The sequence below is a fragment of the Lethenteron reissneri genome, chromosome 57, assembly GCF_015708825.2.
Source record: "Lethenteron reissneri isolate LAM-NWPU_2019-01 chromosome 57, ASM1570882v1, whole genome shotgun sequence".
NCBI classification, from domain to species: domain Eukaryota; kingdom Metazoa; phylum Chordata; class Hyperoartia; order Petromyzontiformes; family Petromyzontidae; genus Lethenteron; species Lethenteron reissneri.
Window position 1 is genome coordinate 1,572,426 of NC_083835.1, and position 24,058 is coordinate 1,596,483.

The window sequence follows — 24,058 nt, forward strand, 5'->3', positions numbered from 1 at the left end:
TCGCTTGTGAGTCCGTTCGCCAGGCCGTGACCTTTGGCGAGCATAATCTGAGCGAATGCCTCGTGCTGAGCTCATTGCTTCGTAGTCATTGGAGGGAGTTAGATAATAACAACAACCCCTTAAATAATAATAATCCTTCTTACAAAACTCTGCGGTGTTGGGTACCGCCGCTGGCAAGCGGAGCAATCTGCCAGTGCAGTGGCAATATATTCAGCACCCGTCCATCCACGGCTCTCAACCAATCCCATTCATCTCACCCCGAACGGCCTCCAAACCAACCCCTCATTTCGCCTTAGTTTGCTCTGACGACCAATCCGACTCGAATGTTCCTCCACCTTCAAATCCCATTAATGCCCCCCCCCCCTCCCATGGGACAGATCGTCAAATGTGAGAGAGTCGAAAGCGCCATTTGACCTCGCGAGCCGCGAATTACACTGGTCAACAAAAAAAACATTTTTTTCTGGCCTGGACTTTTGCAGCTGTTTGAGACTAATTTCAGGATGCTGATTCCAAATCTGATCTCAGATTTGCTGTATCACATCTCATTTTTATGCTATCGGCATACCCCATTTTCATTGATTTTACCCAAAATGAACTCTGTCGCTTATGATTGCAAGTTGTTGCGAGTCAGTGACTGCTTTAGTGTTAAAATATGGTGCTGTATTTTTAGGATAGTGTGTTTATAATATAATTTTATGTAGATATCCACATTTATTTAATATTTTTTCTGCAGTTTTGATTGAAAATGCAATATTTGATATCTCAAAAATCTGATGTGATAGACAAAAACTGATGCCAGATTTGGAACCAGCACCCCAAAATTACCTTAAAACCGTTGGATTACCTTTTGCCAGAAAAAGCGTGTTGACCAGTGTTATTCATTTCCCAACATGGCTAGTTTTCGATTTAAAGCTTCGTGACTGCAGGGATTCATCTTCTTGGTTCTTTCGGTAAAGTCACGTAGAAGGGGGTTTTCACCTGAGGACGGCTGCTTGCGTTGTGGCCGAAACGTCGTGAGAATTATTTTTTTATTTTTTTTATTTCCCTTCTACGTGACTTTACCGAAAGAACCAAGAAGATGGCTAGTTTTTGGACTCTCGCTCGACCCTTTCCCACGAAGACGATGATCCCGATGGGGCCGCTTGTCCGGCTACATATTTGCGCGGGAGATCGAGCGGTGTGGTACGTGAGCAGCAGCAACAAAGGCGGAGGGGGATGTGAGTCAACACCTGCTGCACCTGCAGGCGGAACCGGTGACCTCTGGACCGCACGTCCGGAGCGCGCCCAACCCGTTGCATCGCGGCAGGTCGTGAATGGAGTTGCAAGAAGCGAGTGAACAATATGTGGGCGTGTTTATTCCACGGCGACGTTAATAGTATCATGTCATCGCGTTACACTTATAATCAGTAACAGGTAGCAGATCCATCCTCAAAATCAATACAGTTGTCACTTTGCAGTTCTTGAATACTGACGCATTTAGGTTACATTGTAAATTATAAATACTGTCGGACGAAATGCAAAAGTACGCAAATTGTCTTTCCTATAATTGTTTTAATCAAAAAATATAATTTCATTAAGATGATTATTGTTTGACAAACGATCCACGGTCACAGCTGTGAAACCTGTACTCTGCAAAGAAGAACTTTTCCTGAAAATTGTTTTTTATTCTCAAATAAAAATAACAAAAATCCCTTGACGTATAAATGGCGAACGTAACCCACTGCCGTACTTCACAATTTGTAAAAATACTTTACCGCACGATATATTTTTTTGGCATTGACCTGCATATGTTTCACACGTCAACTTCTCTCGCTGACAACGTCACCGGCACGCTTCGTCGTGCACGAGGCCCTGCTGCGACACGCTAGGAGTTGGACGCGACTGTGGCACCGAGCGGAAAGTGGCACGCAACTGTGCCGCTGCCTTGGGCCTTCCCGAGTGGCCGACGGGCAACTTACACTCGCGCTTTCGACTCCTCGCAGTTTGCACGACCATTAAAAAGTGGGCCGGAGCTAGAACCGAGCCAAGTTTGTGCCTTTTCCACTGGCGCGTCCAAGCCGAGTCAGGCCCCTCGCGGTGCCTTTAGTTACCCATTGGCTGTGTGCCGAACACGAGGCCTGGAGCCAAGCCGTGATACGCTGGCCTCACGTGACAAGCGGCGCCTGGGGTGGCGGGGTCTCGAACTCGTTCACTCCGTGTGACGTCAGCGGCACGGGTCGTCTTCTGCAGTGGAAAACGAGCATGGCGCCTGCGGAGGACTATTGTTGTTGCTGCCGCAGAAAATTAGTGGACAACAGCGGCCTCCGTGAAGGTGCTGGATGAGAAGGAGCAGAATGAAGGTTCGACAAGGGACAATGTATCCCAGCCCTTTGCTGGAATACACTCCAAAGCCCTACAAACTGGTGGCAGCCCTACGGCTCGATGGCTCAACTCCCGGTTGACCGCAAACATCACCAAATGCAACCCGGCAACTGACCCGAGCAGTGAACTCCCAGGGTTCAACCTTCCACGGACAACTTGGACAACCCTCGACCGCTCGTGGACGCTGGCCCGGGCAAGATGTGGCCACGTGCTCCAACAAGTGGAACGTGAGGAGCAGAACCAACTTGTGACTGTGGCCACCCCCAAGTCAAGGCGCTCGCCCACGTACCGAACTCCTGGCCCTGAGAGATCCGTTCCCCAGTGACATTGCGGCCACTCACTATGCCTCGCCTGAAGCCGTTGAATGGATCGCTAACCTCGACATCGAACGACAGCTCCTTCCCCCAGCCATATGAAGCAGAAGAAGACGGAGTGCAGGAAGCGCACGAGAGAGCGGTGGTGGTTACCGAAGGAGGGAAATAGTTGTAAACACGATGAGGGTGGATGAGGGATGAGTTGTTGAAATTATTGGTGGTGGTCAAAGGAATAAAGTGAAGGCACAAAGATAGCTCGCGTAAAATGCTGAAAAACTATTGGAGAGCCCCCATCAGAGTTTGTTCTGCCCGTGGGGCTGCACGTTGTGGAACTACGTTTTGGCAGAGGCACTGGCCTCTGCATGTACGTACTGCCCTGGTTCACAGTGACTCACGGGTGTTGAGTTTTACTTGGGAGGCCCACTTAATGGGCAGATAAATTTGTTTTTTTTGTTCCTATCCGGTATCAGGATCATATTAAAGACGCTCCTAAATTCTACCTCGGATGTTAAAGATGCCTGCTGCTTGAGGTTATCGCTGCCACAAATACCTGGCTTCCTGAGGCTCAAACGTACTAATGATTAAAAGAAAAAGAAATTGTTTATTAAAAATTTCACCTGGATAACTCCTCGAGATAGAACATCTCATTTGCAAGCGTGTCTCCAATGCTAAAACGTGTAACATAAAATACGAGGTTGATCGTCACTCACGCTTAAAGGTGGACAAGTGTTTGAGCCGGCATAATCATGTATGACAAAAAACATCGCAAACATACCTTTAAAAAAAATATGACATTAAACGTGAGTACACTTCTCTGTATTTGTTGAACACCGCAGCGCAGTTTGTGCGGTCGTGCTTTGCAGCCCTCCGATGCGTTCTCGGATCGCACCGCGTGGTGTTCCACTCGACGTTCGACGTTTCGCTCCAAGTTCTGGGAGCTTCTCCGGGAACAGAATACCAAAGAAATTACAGACCAAAGTCCCTCTTTGTGGAGGACCGATCCTAAGAAACCCCCAGCAGCAGCAGCACGTGGAGAAAAACGTCGGACATCGTGCCAAACAGCCCAGGGCACAACCCGCATGCAAAGCATTATGGGACAACAAGAATGGGGCAGCCCTCTCTCTCTACCTTGGTGGAGGTTTGGGCGTCGTGTGCCGTGAATATTTTCCACGACGCCACGTGGCGCAACAAAAAAAAACCCTTCCGTGTGAGCGTGCGCGGCTCCGTGCGTGTTCGCGACTTGGCACGCACGCAACGCACGAGCGCGCGGGACGTCGCCCTCGCTCTGTTCCCACGTGATCTCCTCCGCGCGTCTGCGACGCAAACGCATCGCAGACATCTCGGCGGTGCCAAGACGTGTTTTATTTTTTAAAGTGGCTTCGTAATCCTCTCCCTGATGTAACGCTGACACAAAGAGCACCGTCAAAACCTTACACCGGCCCCTACGCCCTGCCCCCCCCCCCCCCCCCCTCTTAGCACAACTCAACGTCTCTGAGTTCTATGGCAGCCTCACACCTACGGGAAGCGAAGCAGAAAATCAGTAGTGAAGAATAATACCTCTGGTGATGATGATGATAATAGGTATCGGTCGTATCTATAAAGAAAATATGCGATAATGAATGCACTATGACTACAGAAATACTATTATAATGTAACAATCAACATATGTTGTGTGTGTGTATATATGTATATCACAGGATAATCGCATAAGTCATGGCTTCTCAAATTCCCATCCTGATTGTCTCCGCCATGGTCGAGGTTTGCATTGGGGCTGTTGATTTTAAATGTAATCCAACGGTGCTGTCAGCTTCATGCCAGAGGGTGTCCATTCAGAACTCTCACAGAGCAATGCACCACCCTGCGATATAGAGAACGACCCGCAGAAATAGATATCGCAAAACTACTTATGAGATCCCTAAAAGTGACTTTTTTTTATTTACACACTTTCCTCCAAGCCCCGCCACACAGAAATGTTAGCCGAATGGTGAGTAAAAACCAAATATGTTTAATTGTAAGAGCTGCCATTTTTCCAAATGCATTCTAAAAACTAAATTTAACATGATGATATTTTTCTTCAACCCCCGTTCACTGGGCTGACACCATTGACTCGCCAAAGTTGAAAGAGGCAGATGAATCGCAGGGCGGCTTGCACTCCGATTCGAACCCTCGGATGTCAGCGGTGCCATCTCGGTTCTCCCAATCCCTCAGCCAGTTCGCCACCACCACCAATGTTTCCATCTCTACCCCTTGTAGGCTGAAAACTCAACAACTAAACTCTTTATTTTTATTTTATGTCGCTCTTTTTTTAAGAAGCGACCTGGCTATCACAAATGATAGCTCAACGGGGTGGCCGCTCATCATCATCATGTGTAAGTTGACAGCAGACACACACACTCTGGACACGTGACGTTGATTCTAAATGTGGAAGGAAAACCCGGAGGACCCGGAGAGAAAGCCACGCGACCACGGGGAGAGAGAGAGAGACACTGCAAACTCAAAATATTCATCAGGCGTCAGAGTCGGTATCGAACCCACCGACCTCCTGTATACCAGGCGAGGTAGTTAACATCTCGCCACGGCTACGCCCAGCTCTGTGCACTGCGAGGTGGCTTAGATTATGACTCGACCGGTGGCGAGGACTGCTCGGCGCGAGGACGCGATGTCCGTCATTGGCTGTGGCCACGGTTATTGTTTTATTCTTCCTAAAACGACGCTGATCTTGCATGAGAGTCATGTCTACGGACGGGTGTGTGAGCGGTGTCATGGGGAGCGGCAGTGGAGCGGTGAGCACGTTGCCGTAAGAACCCGGTCACCCGAGTTCAATCCCCGCTCGCAAACCAACTTTGATGACGATTATCTGAACCAGTCCTGCACTTCCCCTAGGTCGACTCGGCCTCAAATGAGTACCTCGTAAGATTCGTAATTATTGTCGCTGGGGGAGACAACACGTGCCCCAACAGTCTGTTCAGGCTATGGGGCGGAGATCTTTGTCTTTGTGTGCGAGTGGTGTGGCTGCAGCACCACGCGCACAAACAAGATAGGCCTCGATGGGTATTTGAACTGAACCGGCCTGCCGATAACTTGGCTTAAATGTTCAATGGTCTGCCCAGTTAGTCGCTGACGAAATTCGGCAGCACGTGTGCGGAGCTTGCTCCTGCAACCTCACCGACCCATGAAGGAGCGCGATTATCGCCGGTTTTAGAGCACATCTTTCGACCGCCCGGTATTCACGAGCGAGCGAATACCGTGCCGCGCGAGGAGCCACGTGAACCACAAGCAAGCGGGAAGGTGAGTCGATCGCCAATGATTGCCCAAGCTCTGCGGTCCTCTACGTATGAGGGCCTTGTCGGCCAATTAATGAGCGCTTACATGTGAGAGGAAATTGTAGCGCTCGCGAGAAAACCCATGCGTGCGAGGGTGCAACGCTCTATCCTGTAGAGATGGAACAGTTGGGATCCACGTTGCTTGTTATTTGGGTTATTCCCTTCCTTTAATCAAGAGCGAAGGATCATTACAACTGTGAGTCTTGTACTACTCTGCATGCAAACGCCACATCCTTATTATATTGAGGTATATTAATGTATATTCACGTGCTAAGTGTGTGTTTGTGTCTTCTTAGGATTATTTAGAAAAAAGGAAAGTTCAATTCACTTGGCTATTCGAAATCCAGATTGAAATAACATTCACTTTAAACCATTTGTAATTTATATCAAGTTTATAGCCAGGGGTCGTCAAGATTACGGGGCGATGCGGAAAAACTCAAAGGGACGATGGGTTTAGAAGTTTGTAAGAGTCAAGCAAGGAAATGCTGCGAAACGATGAGCGATGGCTTTCAGGATGGCCTAGGGAGGTGTGAACGCACGGAGGGTGACGCGTGGAGGCGAGGAACTCGGGAGAGAGCGAGAGAAAAGAAACGGTCGAGTTTCCGTGCAAGTTGAGGTGCGCGGTACATCGACTGATGCGTGACCTTATTCTGTGGCGAAGGTTGCGACAGAACCAGGGAAAGGACCTATGCACTCTTGATGCCACTTCCTGAAGCTACTGGGCCTCAATAGTCCACTTTTTGACACTGACACGGCCCCATCAATGGCTTTGGAATCCCACGACCCCTGCTGGGCCTTATGCCTCATTGTTACAAAATATGCTCGACGTTTGGTGGCTACCTCCACCGGATGACTTTAAAAAAAATACTCTTCATCATACGTTGAATTAAACATGAACATTGTTACTATTTACCTGCTTAACTTTTCACTTTTGTTTTTAATCGGCACTGCTCAATCGACCACAAGTATTTTCAATAGGATGGACGAATACGTTGCACGTTCTGACACGTTAGCATTTGCTTTTCCCTTCGAATGAATGCATTACAGAAGCAGTTGATGAGAAGGCTAACTCATAAGCCGCATGTCATGAATTCCATCCAATCACAAGCAGGTCTAATGAGGCAGCTACCGTGGAAATAACCACAGGAAGCTTACAGCAGCTGGGCTGTTCTGGAGGTGAAAATTCCACTTTGGAAAAATGGGAATTCACTAAATGGATACAAAATAGAAAATAGGTGGCTTTTATAACTTGAAAAGATATATTTTATTTATTTTCAGCAAGAACGCGGTTAGTCTCTATTTCATGGGTGTCCTGGGATGGTAGAGAATAGGTTTGAGTGACTTCTCCTACTTCCCCACGGAAGTCCAGTGACTGACGTCTGTCAATGCATAGCGGGCTACACTCTCTCAGTTCCTAAGTACGTGATTTCCTCTTACCGCCTCATGAACGTGCCCTGCTTCCTCTGCAATTCACACACACACACACATCGATATAGAAACGTATATTCACACATGGCTTCTTTGCAACGTGGTCAATAACTGATCGAGAGCGTAAACAGTCACGTGTGTGCTCCCTCGTCAGCTTTCATCCCCAACATTTTGGCTGCCGAAGCTCTAACACTGCCCAACGCAAACCTCATGAGCGTTTTGCCAGGCATCTGAGCGCAACAGGCGTCTCGCTCCCGAGAATAATCATCCTCGTGCTTTTTTGACCGCTGTTTTTCGAACGCAGTAGGTTTAACGGGCTTTTGTACGCACGTCATGTATATTGAACTTCTTCTGCACCAGTTTAACGTGGAGGCTTTCGTGATAAATATCATCCATGATACAGGATTTTTGTATTACGGATGATATTAGATCGTGATCTAACCCAAAAAAAAACCTGCATTATGGATTCTTCTGCACCGTATGTAGCCAACCGTGCTAATCGCTGGTGCGGGGGGAATGACAACAAGCTAAACTCACGAAAGAAACAGCCTTGGCACGCTCGTGATGATTATCTTGATAGAATACCGTCGACTTTGTTGCGGTGCGATATGGTCACCCGTCGTCACCTGAATCTGCTCAGCCGATGTCAAATGGCTCGGCGTGTGATTGGCCAGCCGCATGTTTGCGTTGTTGTGTCTGGGATGATCCCGACCGGGCCCTGCGTGGCCGGCATGTGCTGCTGTCCGCAGTCAAAAGAAGCGACCCCTACAATGCATCACTCGCCTCCCCGCCCGCCCACTCACCACTCGTGCTCCTTTCCGAATGCACCGTGTTTACGCTACTCATTTATATATAAATACACACAGATTATAGCGTGTGCATGCACACACATCACGATAACGATAAGCACCATTGTGGTTCAGTATTGGATACCTCTTTTGTTTTTACTTCATTTAACGTCACGTACGACTGTTTCACTTTCTCTCTTAAAAAACAAAAAAATAATGTCGGTCTGCCTCCAAGTGCCGGCCGGGCACCTGGAGTTTGTGACTGCGACAATAGGATGACGATCACCGCTCCAGGCCTGAGAAACGTGTGGTGGAGAGGGGGGGACGGTGGTGGGAGTGACTGCGGCATAGGACCCGGTGAGGCTGGACCAGCTCACGGTGGCGTTCGGAGACATACGAGCAGCCAGCTGGAGTGAGAAGGGGGGTAATGGCTGTCTCTGGACGCCGATGAGGATTGGACACCCAGCTTTGCGTGTGGCTGGAGAATGTTGAGACGGCCAGCCAGCCGCGTGCTTGGTTAAGAGACGCAGGGCTGACCCACGGTGCTGGTGAGAACCCAACAAAGGGTTGAGGCAACGTGGCTGTGGCAGTCCAGAGACGGTGGCAAATATTTTAGGGGAACCGGTTTCTGCACATGGTAACAAAAAATAAAGTGGATTGCATAATAACGCGCGCAATTTGGGTTCGAGCGCAATTTACTTTCGGTGGCCATTAATCGACGTTGGTAATACTCAAGCAGAACCAACAAGTAAAATATTTGGTCTGGACTCTGTACACTACGGGGGCTGGAGAACGCCACACAGGTACCCGTGGGGCTGGATTAAAGGGGTTGAGGTGGCCGTTCCCCGAAGCCGGCAAGGACGTCCATCCGACGTTGGGGCCGGCAGGAACCATCGACGGCCGCAGCGTCGGGGTTGCGAGGCTGCTGCTGGCGATGATGAGACGCTTGGTCGTGGAACCGGGGCGGAGTCCGGAGTGGTGGCGGGGGGGCGGGCGGACGGGCTGGCTGGCTGGCGGGCTGGCTGGCGGGTTGGCGGGCTGGCGGGCGGTACCTGCGGCGTCGTCGGAAGCTGTGGCGCCGACGTCGTGGGCGACGTGGGTTTGGCGGCCGCGCACGCGCGTTGGCTACGTGCGTCGCATGCACACCTGGCAGCGGCTGATGCGTGACCGCAGGTCGCCGGCCTTGAGGGTCTCCGACTGCGGTTTCCTGTTCCGCGAGGGTGTCATGAGGCAGTGTGAGCACACGGCTCCATCACCGGGCGCCGCTGCAGGGCATCGCGTGGGGTTTTACCCACGATGCCTTGCTGTCTAAATGTTAGGAATGAATCATCTTGATTTGTTAGGAATGTGATATTTCCATATGTTGTCAGCAGAGAGTAGCTCTGTGCCTCAATCGCCAATCTGCACCGACCGACATGGTGAAACGCGGTCAATTATCTCCCACGGCCAGCAGGGAGTGGGGAGGCCCTCATCCGGCAGAGGACGGACAAAAGCGCTGCCAACGCGTGCATCATTACCGCTCCCCTTGCGACTCGATGAATCGCAACGACGTGGGGCTCCCGGCTCGATTCCTAAACGGCTTGCGACCTCAAGAGCCTCCCGTGGCGTTGACACGAATCCACCACGAAACAAACAACAACAACAACGACAACAACGCGCCGCGCGGCTCACCGGAACATGTTGCTGCCATCGATGGTGGCGAGCCAGAAGCTAAAGGAGTTGGCGTAGTAGTTGCAGGTGCCGCGTCCGTGGCACTCGATGAAGGGAGTCGAGCGGAACTCCTCCAGGCACGACCCCGGCGAGGCCAACGCCTGTCCCGAGCCCTCCGACCCGGCGCTCGTGTGCTGCAACACACGAGCGAGCGTGAGTGCGCGTTGGCGTCGGACGCGCCGTGGAGCTGCCCCATCCTGTTCAACCGCCCCGGCGTTGAAGGCCGAGGGTCCCCGATTTTGGCATCACGTGACGCGCTGTCGAAATCTACTCGGTCGCGTACAGGGCTGCTACTCGTCAGCGCTCGGCCCCGACGAATATCTGCGGAGCCGTAATCCGGCTCCGTGAGACTTGAGCGTGGTTGCTCAGTTGGGTTGTTTGCAGCTTAAGACGCAAACTCCAGGGGGGCTTCGTCTGACGTTGCTCCGGTTCGTCTTGAAGTAATTACAAGGAGCAACTCGCCGGTGCATTCTCGAGGCTGTAGCGAGCGCTGTTGGGCACGATGCCCAACGGTCTCGCTCCGCGTACTCGGTTAGATTACATCTACACGGTGCTACCAGTAATGCTACCATTAAGACTGACACATCCTTTTTAACGTGTTTCACTTTTGCCAGGGGCCCAACATTTCATCGGTGCCTCTTAGCCACACCCACACGACACGCACGCGACACCCACAGTGGCTGCACCTGCACATGGGGGAGTTGGGTGGAGGTAGGCAGCAGCAGGAGGAGAGAAAATAACTTTTATTTTAAACTATAAACTGTTTTTATTTTACCAGGTAAGGCCCACTGAGCTATGTAGCTCTTTTTCAGAAGCAACCTGGCCACAAACGATTGCTCAACGAAGTGGTTTATGTGGAAAGTTATAGCAGAAGCCAAATACTCTAAACGCGGGATGTTGATTCTAAACGTGGAGGGAAACATCAGAGGACCGGGAGAAAAATCCACGCGGCCACGTGAAGAAAGACACGCGAACTACAAATATACAGCAGCAGCAACAGGCGTCGTGCTCGGGATCGAACCCACGACCTCCTGCACACCAGGCGAGGTAGTCAACATCTCCTAGCCACCTTGGTTGGGGTGGAGGAAGGGAGGGAGGTGTGGCGGGCAGCCTCTCACCATCATGAAGGAGTAGCCGAACCACAGGGAACCCCATCCCTCGGGACACGGTGGCACCGTGACGGACTGGCTGTGCACGGCGATCACCATGGCCGATGCCTCGCACACCGAGCACCTGCGCCGGCAAGGCACGGGAGACAGTGACACACGAGAGACAATGACACACGAGAGACGGTAGAATGGGAGACGGGGGTGGCACACGGGAGACGCTCAATCCCACACAGATGGAACATTTTGCTGTGCCGCCTTCTCCTGGCGAGCCAGGGTCCGCGTCTCCTCGACGCCCACAGGAAGGGTAGTTTCACAACATTTGTTGCGGTGATCTACCAACCCCCCGCCGCTGCCTCCACGGCGCTGGATCACGAGCATCCACGCGCAGCGCGGCCGCGGCCACCACCGGCGGCGCGCTCCCAAAAGGCCGTGCGGCTGATGGGATTCGTTAAAAAATCGCGTTTGTATTTCATCTCGCGCGGAGAGAGGCGAGTCGCGAGGGGGTGGGGGGCAGCACCTGCTGATGAAGGGCTCCACGTGGGGCCCCGTGATGGGGGCCATGCTCATGGGCATGGGCTCGGGCGTGGACAGCCAGTAGGAGTAGTCGTTGCGCGACGCGAAGTTGCACACGTTGTTCAGGTTGCAGAAGACGAAGGGCATCGTGCTGAATCGGCGCAGGCAGCTGCCCGACGTGCCTGCACGCCACGGGGGGGGGGGGGGGGGGCGAGCCAACGCGTGAGCGACAATCGTTTAGACTTGCAACGGCGACCACGGGGTAGAGACGCGTGCAAACTCCGAATATGCAGCAGGCGTCGGGGTCGAGATCGTACCCGCGACCTCCCGCGCGGCTACGCTGCAACACGCCACCTCGTGAGGCACGTCGTACCCAGGTCCTGTCCGTGCGCGCGTTCGTTGCCCTGCACGTAGAGCAGCGAGTATCCGTCGTAGACCTTCTCGGTGCCCTGGGGGCAGCTGGGCACGCTTTTGGCCTGGCTGTGCCTCGTCACCAGGAAGCCGTGCGGCATGGAGGCCTTGCCGGGTTGGCCCCTCGAGCCGGGCATCCCGTCCACGCCCTGCGGCCCGGGACGACCCACCTCGCCTGCCGCACCGTGGACAGCATCATCATCATCATCAGTATCATCATCATCAGCATCGTCGTCATCAGTATCATCATCATAATCAGCATCGTCGTTGCCATCATCATCGGCATTATTGTCATGATCGCCATCGTCGTCATCGGTATCATCAGCATCATCGCCATCATCATCAGCATTATCGTCATCATCGTCATCATCAGCATCGCGTTGACGATCAATGCCACCATCAGAGTCACAATCGCACCACCACCACTATGGCATCCACTAATGGAAACAACCGTACCATTGCAATCACCGTCACATTCACAATTATACCACCATCCAAGCACGAACCAGACTTCCACTGCTGACGGTTCTACTGCTGAAGGTTCTACTGCTGAAGGTTCTACTGCTGACGCACACAGCTGCCCCGGATATCTGCGAGGCCAAATCACCACATGGGGGCGCAAGGTTTCCACATTGAGGTACAGCAAGGCAGCCAGCAACCCCTATCGGGATCTTGACTGTCGGAACAATCTTTTTCTTCTCCACAAACGTGGTCGTTGATCATCATCATCACCACCAGCGGTGCTCTCACCCGGGTCGCCTGAAGTCCCCATGTTGCCTTTAGGCCCCTGGCTCCCGTCGATCCAGGGAACCCGTCCTGGCCAGGCGGCCCGTCGGGGCCCACGAAGCCTGTGGCAACACAGGTGACGGTGTAACACAGGTGATGGTGTAACATAGGTGATGGTGTAACATAGGTGATGGTGTAACATAGGTGATGGTGTGACACAGGTAACACAGGTGACAGTGTAACACAGGTGATGGTGTGACACAGGTGATGGTGTAACACAGGTGACACAGGTGATGGTGTAACACAGGTGATGGTGTGACACAGGTGATGGTGTGACACAGGTGACACAGGTGACGGTGTAACACAGGTGATGGTGTAACATAGGTGATGGTGTAACACAGGTGATGGTGTAACACAGGTGATGGTAACACAGGTGATGGTGTAACACAGGTGATGGTGTGACACAGGTGATGGTGTAACACAGGTGATGGTGTAACACAGGTGATGGTAACACAGGTGATGGTGTAACACAGGTGATGGTGTGACACAGGTGACACAGGTGACGGTGTAACACAGGTGATGGTGTGACACAGGTGACGGTGTAACACAGGTGATGGTGCGACACAGGTGACACAGGTGATGGTGTGACACAGGTGATGGTGTAACACAGGTAATGGTAACACAGGTGATGGTGTAACACAGGTGACGGTGTAACACAGGTGATGGTGTAACACAGGTGACGGTGTAACACAGGTGATGGTAACACAGGTAACACAGGTGACACAGGTGATGGTGTAACACAGGTGACGGTATAACACAGGTGATGGTGTAACACAGGTGACACAGGTGACGGTATAACACAGGTGATGGTGTGACACAGGTGATGGTGTAACACAGGTGACACAGGTGATCGTGTGACACAGGTGATGGTGTAACACAGGTGACACAAGTGATGGTGTAACACAGGTGACGGTGTAACACAGGTGATGGTGTGACACAGGTGACGGTATAACACAGGTGAAGGTGTAACACAGGTGACACAGGTGACGGTATAACACAGGTGACGGTGTAACACAGGTGAGAGAGGGGGGGGGGGCATGGAGACCTTTAGGGCCAGGGTCTCCTTGACGACCAGGAGGTCCCTTGGGACCTTGGAACCCAACTGATCCTGGCTGCCCCGGGTCTCCCTTGATGACGGTGACCTCTCCAGGTGTTCCAGCGATTCCGGGAGGACCTACAACCACAAACAACGATCAAGACAAAAAGTCCCCCATATAGTCTTTAGCAGATTGCTGGGGCAAGTGCTGTTAATGAGAGCATATGCAGGCCAGCGCGGCACACAAGCGGGAGTGGGTGGCCATCACCACGCCTGACTGCTTTTGCCTGCCCAGTGCTCAAATGTACACGCTGTACCAGGTACTCATTTAAGCCTGAGTCGACCCAAGGAGAAGCTTAGGACAGGTTCAAAAATATAAACCATCATTATTCGTTGTGATCGGAAATCAAACTCGGTCGCCGGCTTCGTAGAGCAGTGCCGCAAACCACTGCACTACCGTTCCCAGTACTGTACTTCCACAGACACACATGCTCACAACGAGATAGCGATCTCCTGTACATCCTTGACAGACTGTTGGGGCAAGTTCTGTAAGCGAGCACCTATCAAGCCCGGCACGGCACACGAGGGGGTGGGTGGCCAGCACCACACCCGGCCGCCTTTGTCTTCCAAGTGCCGATGTTTACACACCGCACCAGGTACTCATTTGAGACTGGGTCAACCTATGGGAGGCCCAGGACCGGTTCGGATAATCGTCACTGGTGTTGGCCGTGAGCGGGAGTCCAACCCGGGTCGCCGGGTTCGTCGCGCAGTGAGCGAACCGCCGCACTGCACCACGCTCGGGCGCGTCTGCCTGGCACTGATGCCAGGGAGGGCGATCCCCCGCTCCGTGTTGAGCCTCAAGACTGGGCGGCTGCGTCGAGGCACGGCGTGGTGGCGTGCGTGGAAGTCGCTCACCAATGGGCCCGACCGGTCCCGTCTCCCCGGGGTTTCCACGCGTTCCAGGATGTCCCGGGACGCCCTTCTCTCCTGCGAAGCGGACGCAACGAAAACGAAAAAAAAACATAAAATAAATAAAACATTCGCCACTGCGCCAGTCCATGGCGGTTCGAGCCCTGCGGCTTAAATTCTAGGTCGACGCCACGCTTCTAACCGCATCAAGCATCTTCAGGACAGCACCCGGGGAAGTGACTTCCGACTTCGAACGCCGCATCTGACCGCCACGTTCAGCTGCGAGAATGTGTTCCTCAACTTAACGGGCGCGCTGACACAACGATAACTCACGATCGGCACGTTAAATGCTCGTGCACGTGATGGTTTCATTTGTTTGGCTACGTCGAGTGGGTGGAGGTGTCTCCCGGCATGAACTGGGCCAGATCCCTCACCTGGCGTTCACCCGAATATCCTCTTTGAATGGCGGTTGGCATCGCAACGCGCATCGGATTAGGTGGTGCAGGATGTCAATGAGGGTCACGGTGATGGCAGAAAACTTTTTAGCAGGGCACCCATGTGACAGTGGAAGGGAGGTGTCATCACCTGGAAATCCCGGAGTCCCTTGGCTTCCCGGGTCTCCCTTTGTTCCGTCCAGGCCGGGCCGCCCCTGGGCTCCCTGTTAAAGCAGAGACGACCGTCAACTCGCGGAACAACAACAATCACAGCCGCCATTCCCCCCCCAGTAAGTGGCGGTGACGTCATCACAGCACTCGTGCCAGGCTAGGTGCACTTTCAGGCCAAGGCCGCCGCTGACGGGAAGTCACGGGACAGACCCCGGTGCCGTGGGTTGACTTGATCGAGATGACTGGCAGATGCACCATCTGTGCTCAACACTATGATGACCACACACACAACACCTCACCGGTGTCCTCCTGGCGAGCCAGGGTGCGTCTCCTCCTCCTCGATGCTCACGGGAAGAGAGTTTCACAACAACTGCGTGGTCCACCAACCCTCACTCGTTTTAAGCTTCCGTAACACTGGCTGTGCGGTGTGTCCTCACCCGCCCCACCCCCCCCCCCTGAGTTGTATGCCCCCCCCCCGTGTGGGGGGTACTCACCAGCTGGCCGGGGGGGCCCGACTCGCCGGGGGGCCCCGGGAACCCGGAGGAGCCCCAACTGCCGGGGCTGCCTTGCTCGCCCTTCTGCCCCCCGACTCCAGGCGTCCCTGGGAAGCCAGTCACCCCCTCGGGGCCTGCGGTTCAGCCACCGCAGGGAGAGTGAGTGAGAGAAGAGAGACGTTGAGAAACACGAGGGAATGATTTACACTCGCAGGGCGGTTGCTTAAACGCTGAATCACTCACCGATTCACTCCAGGAACAACAGCCGCCATTCGCCACTAAGTGGCGTTGACGTCACCATGGCGCTCGTGCCAGGCCATGTGCACGTTGAGGCCACGTGAAGTGTCGAACACCCGCTGGCAGGGGGTCACGGGGCAGACTCAAGTGCCACGGGTCGACTGACCGAGATGACCGAGATGACTGGCCGATGCACCACCTGTGCCCCCGAATGTGCCAACTGGCTGTGCTTTAGCCACCCAGTGCTCCGCTCGTTGTTGTGAGCGTCGCTCCTCCCCCCTCCGTTGCTGCTGGAGGGCGACTGCCTCCAACTACCCAGTAGCGTCCCTTCACGAGCCCCTCCTCGGTTAATTTACCACGAAACAGATTCCCTGCAGTCACTCGCTCGCCAGCGGTGAGTTGCCTCCTTGCCCCTCTTCTATCACTACTCCCGTGGCAGGGGGTGAGGTGGGTGGGTGGGAGAGTGGGTGGGGGGGTGGGTGGTTTTAAATGGTGGGTGGGTGGATGGGGGGGGGGTGGGGGGGCGCAGCTTGATTGAAGGGGGGGGGGGGGAGCTGCGCTAACAGCAAGGATGAGAACGGCCACGTTAGAGCCGGAGTCTCACGCACCGGGAGGCCCAGGCAGTCCGGCCGGCCCGGTGTTCCCCTTGGCACCGTCGGTGACCTGGCCCGGAGCGCCCGCAGGGCCCTGCTGGCCCGGTGGCCCAGAGAATCCCTTCTGTCCCTCTACGCCCTTGGGGCCCTGCATCCCGGGTGGGCCGACGTGGCCAGGAATGCCGGGGTCGCCCTTCTCGCCTGACGGAGGAAGGGGGCACAAGACGCGTTGGTATAACGGTGATGAAAGCGGGGGGGGGGGGTAGATAGGGGGGCGGACAGAGGGGCAGAGAGGGGTTGCGATATTTAGAGGCTTCAGACTGGTTCCGTGTAGAAGCAGGGAACGGAGCGGAGAAATGCATCACGGAATTCGGGGCTTTATAGCTTCAACAATCCGCATGACACCTACAGAGGAGATGATGTCGTCGCTCCGTCTCATTTGGCTGCACATCCTCTCGAACACGTTCCGTTCCATGGCTGCCACCCCTCCACTATTCGTTACTACCCGCCAGCATCTGTTCGAGCGACACATCCTGGCCAAACCCACTTGCATTTCTTGACAGTCGGAACCCTACGTCTGACCTGCGTATGCTCTCAAATTGTGCGTTAATCTCTCTCTCTCTCTCAACGTAGTTCCAAACGTGCAGGTTACAACGTTTACACCTCCGGTGCCGAGATGTTAACTCCCTTGTCGGGTATACAGGAGGTCATGAGTTCGATCCCGACCCTGACGCCTGTATATTTGGAGTTTGTGTGTTCTCCCCGTGGTCGCGGGGATTTTTCTCTGGGTCCTCCAATTTTTCCCTCCGCTTTTAGAATCGTTGAGTTGTCATTTGTGCCCTGGTGGCTTCCGAAAAAGAGCTATTATCGAGCTCAGTGGACCTTAGCTGCTGAAATAAAACCTTGACTTAAAGCTTTCGTGACTGCAGGAATTCACATTCTTTGGGTCTTTCGGTAAAGTCACGTAGATCGAACAATAAAATAATAAAATTAAAATAAAGTAAATAAAAAATAATAAAATTATCACGACGTTTTGATCACAGCACAAGCAATCGTCATCACTTTCTTTTCATCTTCATTATTTTATTGTTATATCTACGTGACTTTACCGAAAGACCCAAAGAAAGATTAAACCTGTTTAGTTTTAGATCCGCGCTGAGCCAAGGCAGTGCTGCTCCTCGCCAGGCGGGGTCACGAGGGACGGATTGAGGCACTCTTGAGTGCCGTCCGCTGTGCCAGCTGTTATCGACAAATGAATGAGTGTTTACATGCAGGAGGAAACGATATTGATACCGATATTGATAAGTGGGCGCCACGGTGGCGAGATGTCAACCACCTCGCCTGGTATACGGGAGGTTGTGGGTTCGATTCCGACCCTGATGCCTGCTGCTGTATATTTGGAGTCTGCGTGTCTCTCTCTCTCTCTCCCCGTGGTCGCGTGGATTTTTCTCCGGGTCCTCTGGTTTTTCCCTCCACATTTACAATCAATGTCAAGCGTTCAGACTATTTGGCTGCAATAAAGTTCCACGTGACAAGCCACTTCGTCGAGCTATCATATGTGACCAGGTCACTTCTGAAAAATAGCTATTATATAGCTCAGTGGACCTTAGCTGGTAAAATAAAACGAGTTGAGTTTCAGATCCGCACTGGAAGTGCTGCCATTCGCCACGCTGGGAGCAAAGGGGGATGCACAGAGGCAGCCATGAGTGGCGTTCACTGTGCCATCTGTTATCGACAAATTACCGAGAGCGTTTACATGCGGTGGGAAACCCATGTTGATGTCGGAACGATCTCGTCGCGTGCCAAGGTGGCACGGACGTCTGTTGACCGATCAAGAATTTGTCTTTCAAAAACCGTCTCACCGGGGTGTCCAGGTGAACCGGGTGGCCCAGGCGTCCCGAGGCCAGGAGGCCCTGCGGAGAGAAAGACACAGCAAGCGGAGTCAGGGCCAATGTGCTCGGCAACCACGTGTAAAAAACAAATAACGGAACGGAAGTGCGCTCGTCCACACCTGGATCCCCTCTGCTGCCGATGGTGCCGGGGATTCCGTCTCTGCCGATGGAGCCCTTCTCGCCAGGAGAACCAGGAAACCCCGGCTGTCCTCCGATACCTCGTAAACAACATCAACATCGTTATCATCATCACTCCTATCATCATCATCAACGTTTCCATCATGGGTCAGCAGCAACACATGTTCATCGCTTGTTGCAAAGGTTAGCGGTTTTATTCTGGCATGCTGCCCTGGTTATTACCGCGGGTGTATTAACCGTAATTTATTACGCGCCGTTGTCGTGCAAAACAAGTCGGGTCCACCGTGTGCCGGCATCGTCTGACTGTGAGCGAGAGATGTCTGCTCGAGTTATTGACGTCAACAACGGCCGTGCTTCCAATGTGTAGGAATAACGTGCGCGTGAGTGCTGCCCGTTCTGAGTGGGATGTCGACGTTTGGCTCGTTGAGTTTATGAGCCGGGTCCGGGCCAGGACTGGCCAAGGACAGTGCCGCCACTGTTCGCCCGAGAGCACAGACTTAGATACTTCTTGACTTGTGATAAACAACACACAATTACAATTTTTTTTTACAAATATACAATACATTTTGTTTTTTACTCAAAATCCGATCAACGATCCTCTTCCTGTCTGGGACACATTGTGTCCAGAGTCCGTAGCATGGGGGACGGCCTTAACCCCCCGTGGAGACACAGGCACTCTGGCGAGGACACATACCTACATACTCGTGTGTGTGTGTATGTGTGGGTACCTGGAAGCCCAGGGGGGCCCGGTTGACCAGGGCTGCCTGAGAGCCCAACCTGTCCTTTGGGACCCTCCCTGCCACTGTCTCCTGCAAATGCGCACAAACACACACAAAGACAAATAGCCTTGAACAGACTGCTGAGGCGAGTGCTGTTTGCGAGAACCCTGTGAAGACCGGCACGGCACACGAGGGGGTGGGTGGCCAGCACCACGCCAGACCGCTTTTGTCTCCCCGGCGGCGATGTTTTTAACACACCACACCAGGTACCCATTCATGGCTGAGTCAGAATGCGAATCAGAATCTTTATTTTTCCTGCCGAAATCCGATGAGCTATGAAGCTGTTTTTCAAAGATGTCCAGTCGATATTGATGTTGGCCATGAGCGGTAAACGCACACACAGCATGGAGACACGTGGAGACACAAACTTAAAGTGAGAACACACAGGGACACGTGCATCGCAGGCCTCGTGGGCCCTACCTGGGAGGCCACTGATGCCCGCATCTCCTTTGGGGCCATCTGTCCCCGGAGCTCCAGGCATCCCCGGTAGGCCCGTGGACCCCTTGAGTCCAGGAGGCCCTGGCTGACCCGGCTTTCCCGACTCTCCCTGGGCGTGGGGCGGGAGGGGGCACGCACAGACACGTACACGTTCACACATCACGCACACACAAAGATCCCCTCGAGTCGTGAGCACCTACGAATGCTGGCAAAATGCACATGGAGATGGTGTGACTAAGATGTGTTAACATCCCCAGTGATGATGTTAACACACCGCACCAGGTACTTAGTTGAGGCTGAGTAAACCTAGAGGAGGCCCAGGAATGGTTCAGATGATCGCGACTGATGTTGGCCATGAGTGGAAATCAAACTCGGCTCACTGAGATCATCGCGCAGCGCGCTAACCGCTGCACCGCCGCTCCCCATTCAGTATGAATTCGAACACAAAAGATTCCCCGTAGAGCCTGAACAGACGAAAGAAGCAAGTGATGTTCGCGAGCACCTATTAAGGTCAGCACGGCACACGAGGGGGTGGGTAGGTGGCCAGCACCGCACCCGTCAATCGGTGTTGGCCGTGACTGGAAATCGAGCTCAGGTCGCACACGCAAACGCATGCACGCACGCACACACGTGTATACGCTTGCCGAGAGCAGACCAGGATCTGAAATGTGGCTGCAGAACTTCACCTGAACTCCGGTCAGCCCTGGAGCTCCTATCCCAGGCACGCCGGAGTTCCCCTTGTCTCCCTTGAGTCCCAACTGCCCCTGGCTGCCAGGCAAACCTGGCTTCCCAGGGGGACCAGGGTTCCCCACGCCCCCACTGGGTCCTGCAACGTCGCACACGCGCACACGCGCACACTAAGATCCCCCGTGCAGACTTTAACATGCTGCCGGGGCAAGTGCTGTTAGCGAGTAGCACCGATTATGAAGGCCGGCGCAGCACGTGACAGAGGTGGGTGGCCGACACCATGCCGGCTGCCTTTGTCTCCCCAGTGTCGTTGTTTAGACAAAGCACCCGATACACAATTGAGGCTGAGTTGACCTACGGGAGATTCAGGCAGCAGTTCATATATTCGTCACTGTTATCGGCCGTGAGTGGGGATGGAACTCAGGTCGCCGGGTTCATAACACAATGCGCTAACCGCTGCGCCGCCGCTCCCCACAACTTACACTTACACACACACCAGCGACCATGGCTGAATGTGCATACACTGGACATATCTGTCACCTACTGCACTATACATGCATGAGCAAAACAGGTAAAGGCCATCGAACCTCTCAATTCGCAAATCACATCACGGTTTGAGTTGTGAAGGCCTTATGAAGTGAGGTCATCAACTCGTCACGCTCGAGAATACGGTTTAATGTTGGGTAGCGTGGAAGAGGTAGGCGGAGTTGCGTGCGGGTCTGGAGGTAGTGAAGCGAGTCCGTGGGATGTTTCATCGGAGCGATCACTGTGGACCGCGCGCACATCGCAGTGGGTGGTTCAGCCTTTACCTGGGAGGCCCATCTCTCCCATGGAGCCCTTCTGGCCAGGTGTGCCTGGCTGCCCTGAGAAACCGTCAGAACCCGGGTTCCCCTTGGGCCCTGAAATAAACGCACAAGCACGTCGTACACACACACACACACACACGCACACGCACACGAACGCACACTCACATTATGAAGGACCAAAGGACTCGCGCGAGTCGCACTGGTGACTGAGACTGGCCGGGGGGTTGGCCGCAGTTCGCCCACGCGCCGTCGTGTTTAAGATCTTTTGGGGCGTTTTACAAAAACATCCCCCCGGCCATGATACGCGTCTCTCTCTGCTTCACGCGCGTTGCCTCGAGATCCTCCTGGACCGGAAGACGACAGAGAGAAGAATCTCAGATCTTCCGTTCATCACGGGGTGGTGGCGTGACTCGGTGGGAGCGCGTTCGCCGCTTCATGTCGACGTTGGAATCCGGCAGACCGCCCTGGTGATTACGGGCGGGGGGGGGGGTGTCTGAACGTGAAACAACATGCTCCGTCTGCGCTACAGTGGAGGTGAAGAGATTTCCTGACGTCATTGTGTGCCAGCGACACAGTCCCAGATTTGCCAAGGGCTAGAAATGTACACACGAATCCCTCAAGTGAGGCTGCACATTGCAATCATCGCCCCCTACTAAAGACCGACTTGCGGACCAGGTTCTGAGTCGCCTTTTGCCGCACAGGGACAGCTGCCACTGGGGGTGCTCTTTAAAAATGTGTTGAGATGAGTCGCCGATGTGAGTCGCCTATCGCGTGCGAAGTGTTCCGAGCCGCCCCGGCGACAATACGACGAGGAGACATTCAAAACACTCAGGGCACCCTGGTGCATCGCTTTGTAGACTACAGCGGGTAGTCTCCAGACCGCTACCTCTGCTCTCTCGCACCACACGCCCCCCACGCCGTTCGCTGCGTTCCCCGCAGCATCGACGTCACCGACGGTGGCAACGCGGCTCACCTGCGCTCCCGTCTGTGCCGCGGAGGCCCTCGGCGCCGGGGTTCCCCGGCAAACCCGGAGGTCCCGGTGATCCCTTCTGCCCGGCCTGACCCGAATTCCCTGTGTGACAGTAAACACACATAGCCGGACAAGGCAGAAGCAAAGACAAAGATCCCTCGTGCAGCCTCACAGGCTGTTGGGGCAAGTGCTGAAAGTGGGCACCAATTAGGGCCGACACAACACACAAGGCATGCACCAAGCCTTTGTCTCCCCAGTGGCGATGTTTACACACTGCACGAGGTACTCGTACGCAAATACACAGAATACTCCTCTAGCCACCGTACCCAGTAGTCAGGTAATGGTACAAACTCATCATCATGACCAATACCATTGGTTTCTAGTTCATTCCGTTCAGTGTAAGCCCAATTAACCGTGTCACCTGACCCAGCTTCTGAGTTAGGTGTCATGACCTTACACGAACAACCAATCAGATTTACACTAGATATTAACCATTACAAAACACAAATTAAAATATCATTCAAATGTACCCGAGCCAACAATTAGCATTGTCCACGTAACAGCGAAAATGAAAAATTCCCGAGTTAAGTTACAACTGCATAAACATTTGTCCCGATCGTCACGTGACCAGACCAAAGAATCGATCACGAACGATCTTCGTGGGTGCACCGCATGAAACGGGTGGTGACGCGACGACGGCGGCTCCGTACCCTCCTGTCCCTTCTCGCCCTTCGGGCCCTGCAGCAGCTGCATGTCGGCAATGGTCATGGGGCTCCCAGGAAGTCCTCGCTCCCCCTTGTCTCCTTTGGTGCCTCCTTGTCCCTCGTCGCCCGACGGCCCGGGCTGACCCGCGTTGCCTGCATCAGAGCGGGAAGCACGTGTTGAGCAAGCGAGAGAGGCAATCCCGACCGATGTGTCTGGCCACACGAAGGTAAAGGTGCAGCCCTGTGTTTTGTTTGCTCTCTCACGGCCACTGCTGGCGGAAGAGCCTTACCTTAACGCAATTTATATAGCGCCTTGGCCAAGGCGCTTTAAGGATAACTAAGAATGGTACGTGTGAATGCAATGGTGGAGATGCGGTGAATAGAACAGACGAGAGGAAGTAATGGGCGATTCTGCGATGCGTGAATTAGGTAAAAGCTAAATTGATGAAAGCAAATGATGATGAATGGATTGGATGAATGGGGAATGAGTGGTAGCCATGTAATGGGATTATGAAGAGAGAGCAGGAACACGGCGGTGATTATGAGGGGAGATTCAGGGGGGGTCGTGGGCTGAGCTCGGCAAGGAAAATTAATTTTGAGGGAGGAGTGGAAAGCAGTGAGCGATGATGACTGCCTCCGTTAGAGGGAGCTCTACCCTTCCACGCCGACTGGCAGGTTAATCTGAAGAGGCAGCCGTACCCACGCTCTACCCCTCCACACGTGGCCTGCCCATCGACTAACTGCGGCTGTACCCATCAACACCGCTGGGTCGATAGAGGCGGTGAGGATTTCGGAAAACTCTGCCGCCGTTGTTTCAAAGGCCGCGGCGGGAAATCTAACTGAACCGGCCACGCGCGTGCTGACCATTGAACCACGGCGGTGGTGCATGTCCGTCATTCTGTTTATAATTGAGTCATTTACCAAAAATACGAAATACAAGTGACCGAGTCAGGAACACCACCGCACAGTTCGCAATCCACACCCGGCACACACACCACCCCGTGCACACCGCCCCACACACACCGCC

At 53.6% G+C, this 24,058-nt stretch overlaps 1 protein-coding gene across 1 annotated transcript in view; it reads right to left on the minus strand.

Moving 5' to 3' along the window:
* Positions 1 to 1,333: 1,333 nt before the first annotated feature.
* LOC133357339 (collagen alpha-5(IV) chain-like) overlaps positions 1,334 to 24,058 on the minus strand; it is an 89,227-nt gene continuing 66,502 nt past the window's right edge. Inside the window, 20 exon segments of the mRNA XM_061575238.1 lie at positions 1,334 to 9,421; positions 9,886 to 10,058; positions 11,043 to 11,157; positions 11,551 to 11,728; positions 11,920 to 12,132; positions 12,708 to 12,758; positions 12,761 to 12,805; positions 13,789 to 13,917; positions 14,695 to 14,766; positions 15,274 to 15,346; positions 15,788 to 15,921; positions 16,633 to 16,818; positions 18,480 to 18,530; positions 18,629 to 18,727; positions 19,376 to 19,456; positions 19,847 to 19,973; positions 20,551 to 20,690; positions 21,361 to 21,450; positions 22,331 to 22,429; positions 23,038 to 23,184. Of these exon segments, the coding sequence (XP_061431222.1) occupies positions 9,340 to 9,421; positions 9,886 to 10,058; positions 11,043 to 11,157; positions 11,551 to 11,728; positions 11,920 to 12,132; positions 12,708 to 12,758; positions 12,761 to 12,805; positions 13,789 to 13,917; positions 14,695 to 14,766; positions 15,274 to 15,346; positions 15,788 to 15,921; positions 16,633 to 16,818; positions 18,480 to 18,530; positions 18,629 to 18,727; positions 19,376 to 19,456; positions 19,847 to 19,973; positions 20,551 to 20,690; positions 21,361 to 21,450; positions 22,331 to 22,429; positions 23,038 to 23,184 (2,285 nt within the window). The 3' untranslated portion in view covers positions 1,334 to 9,339.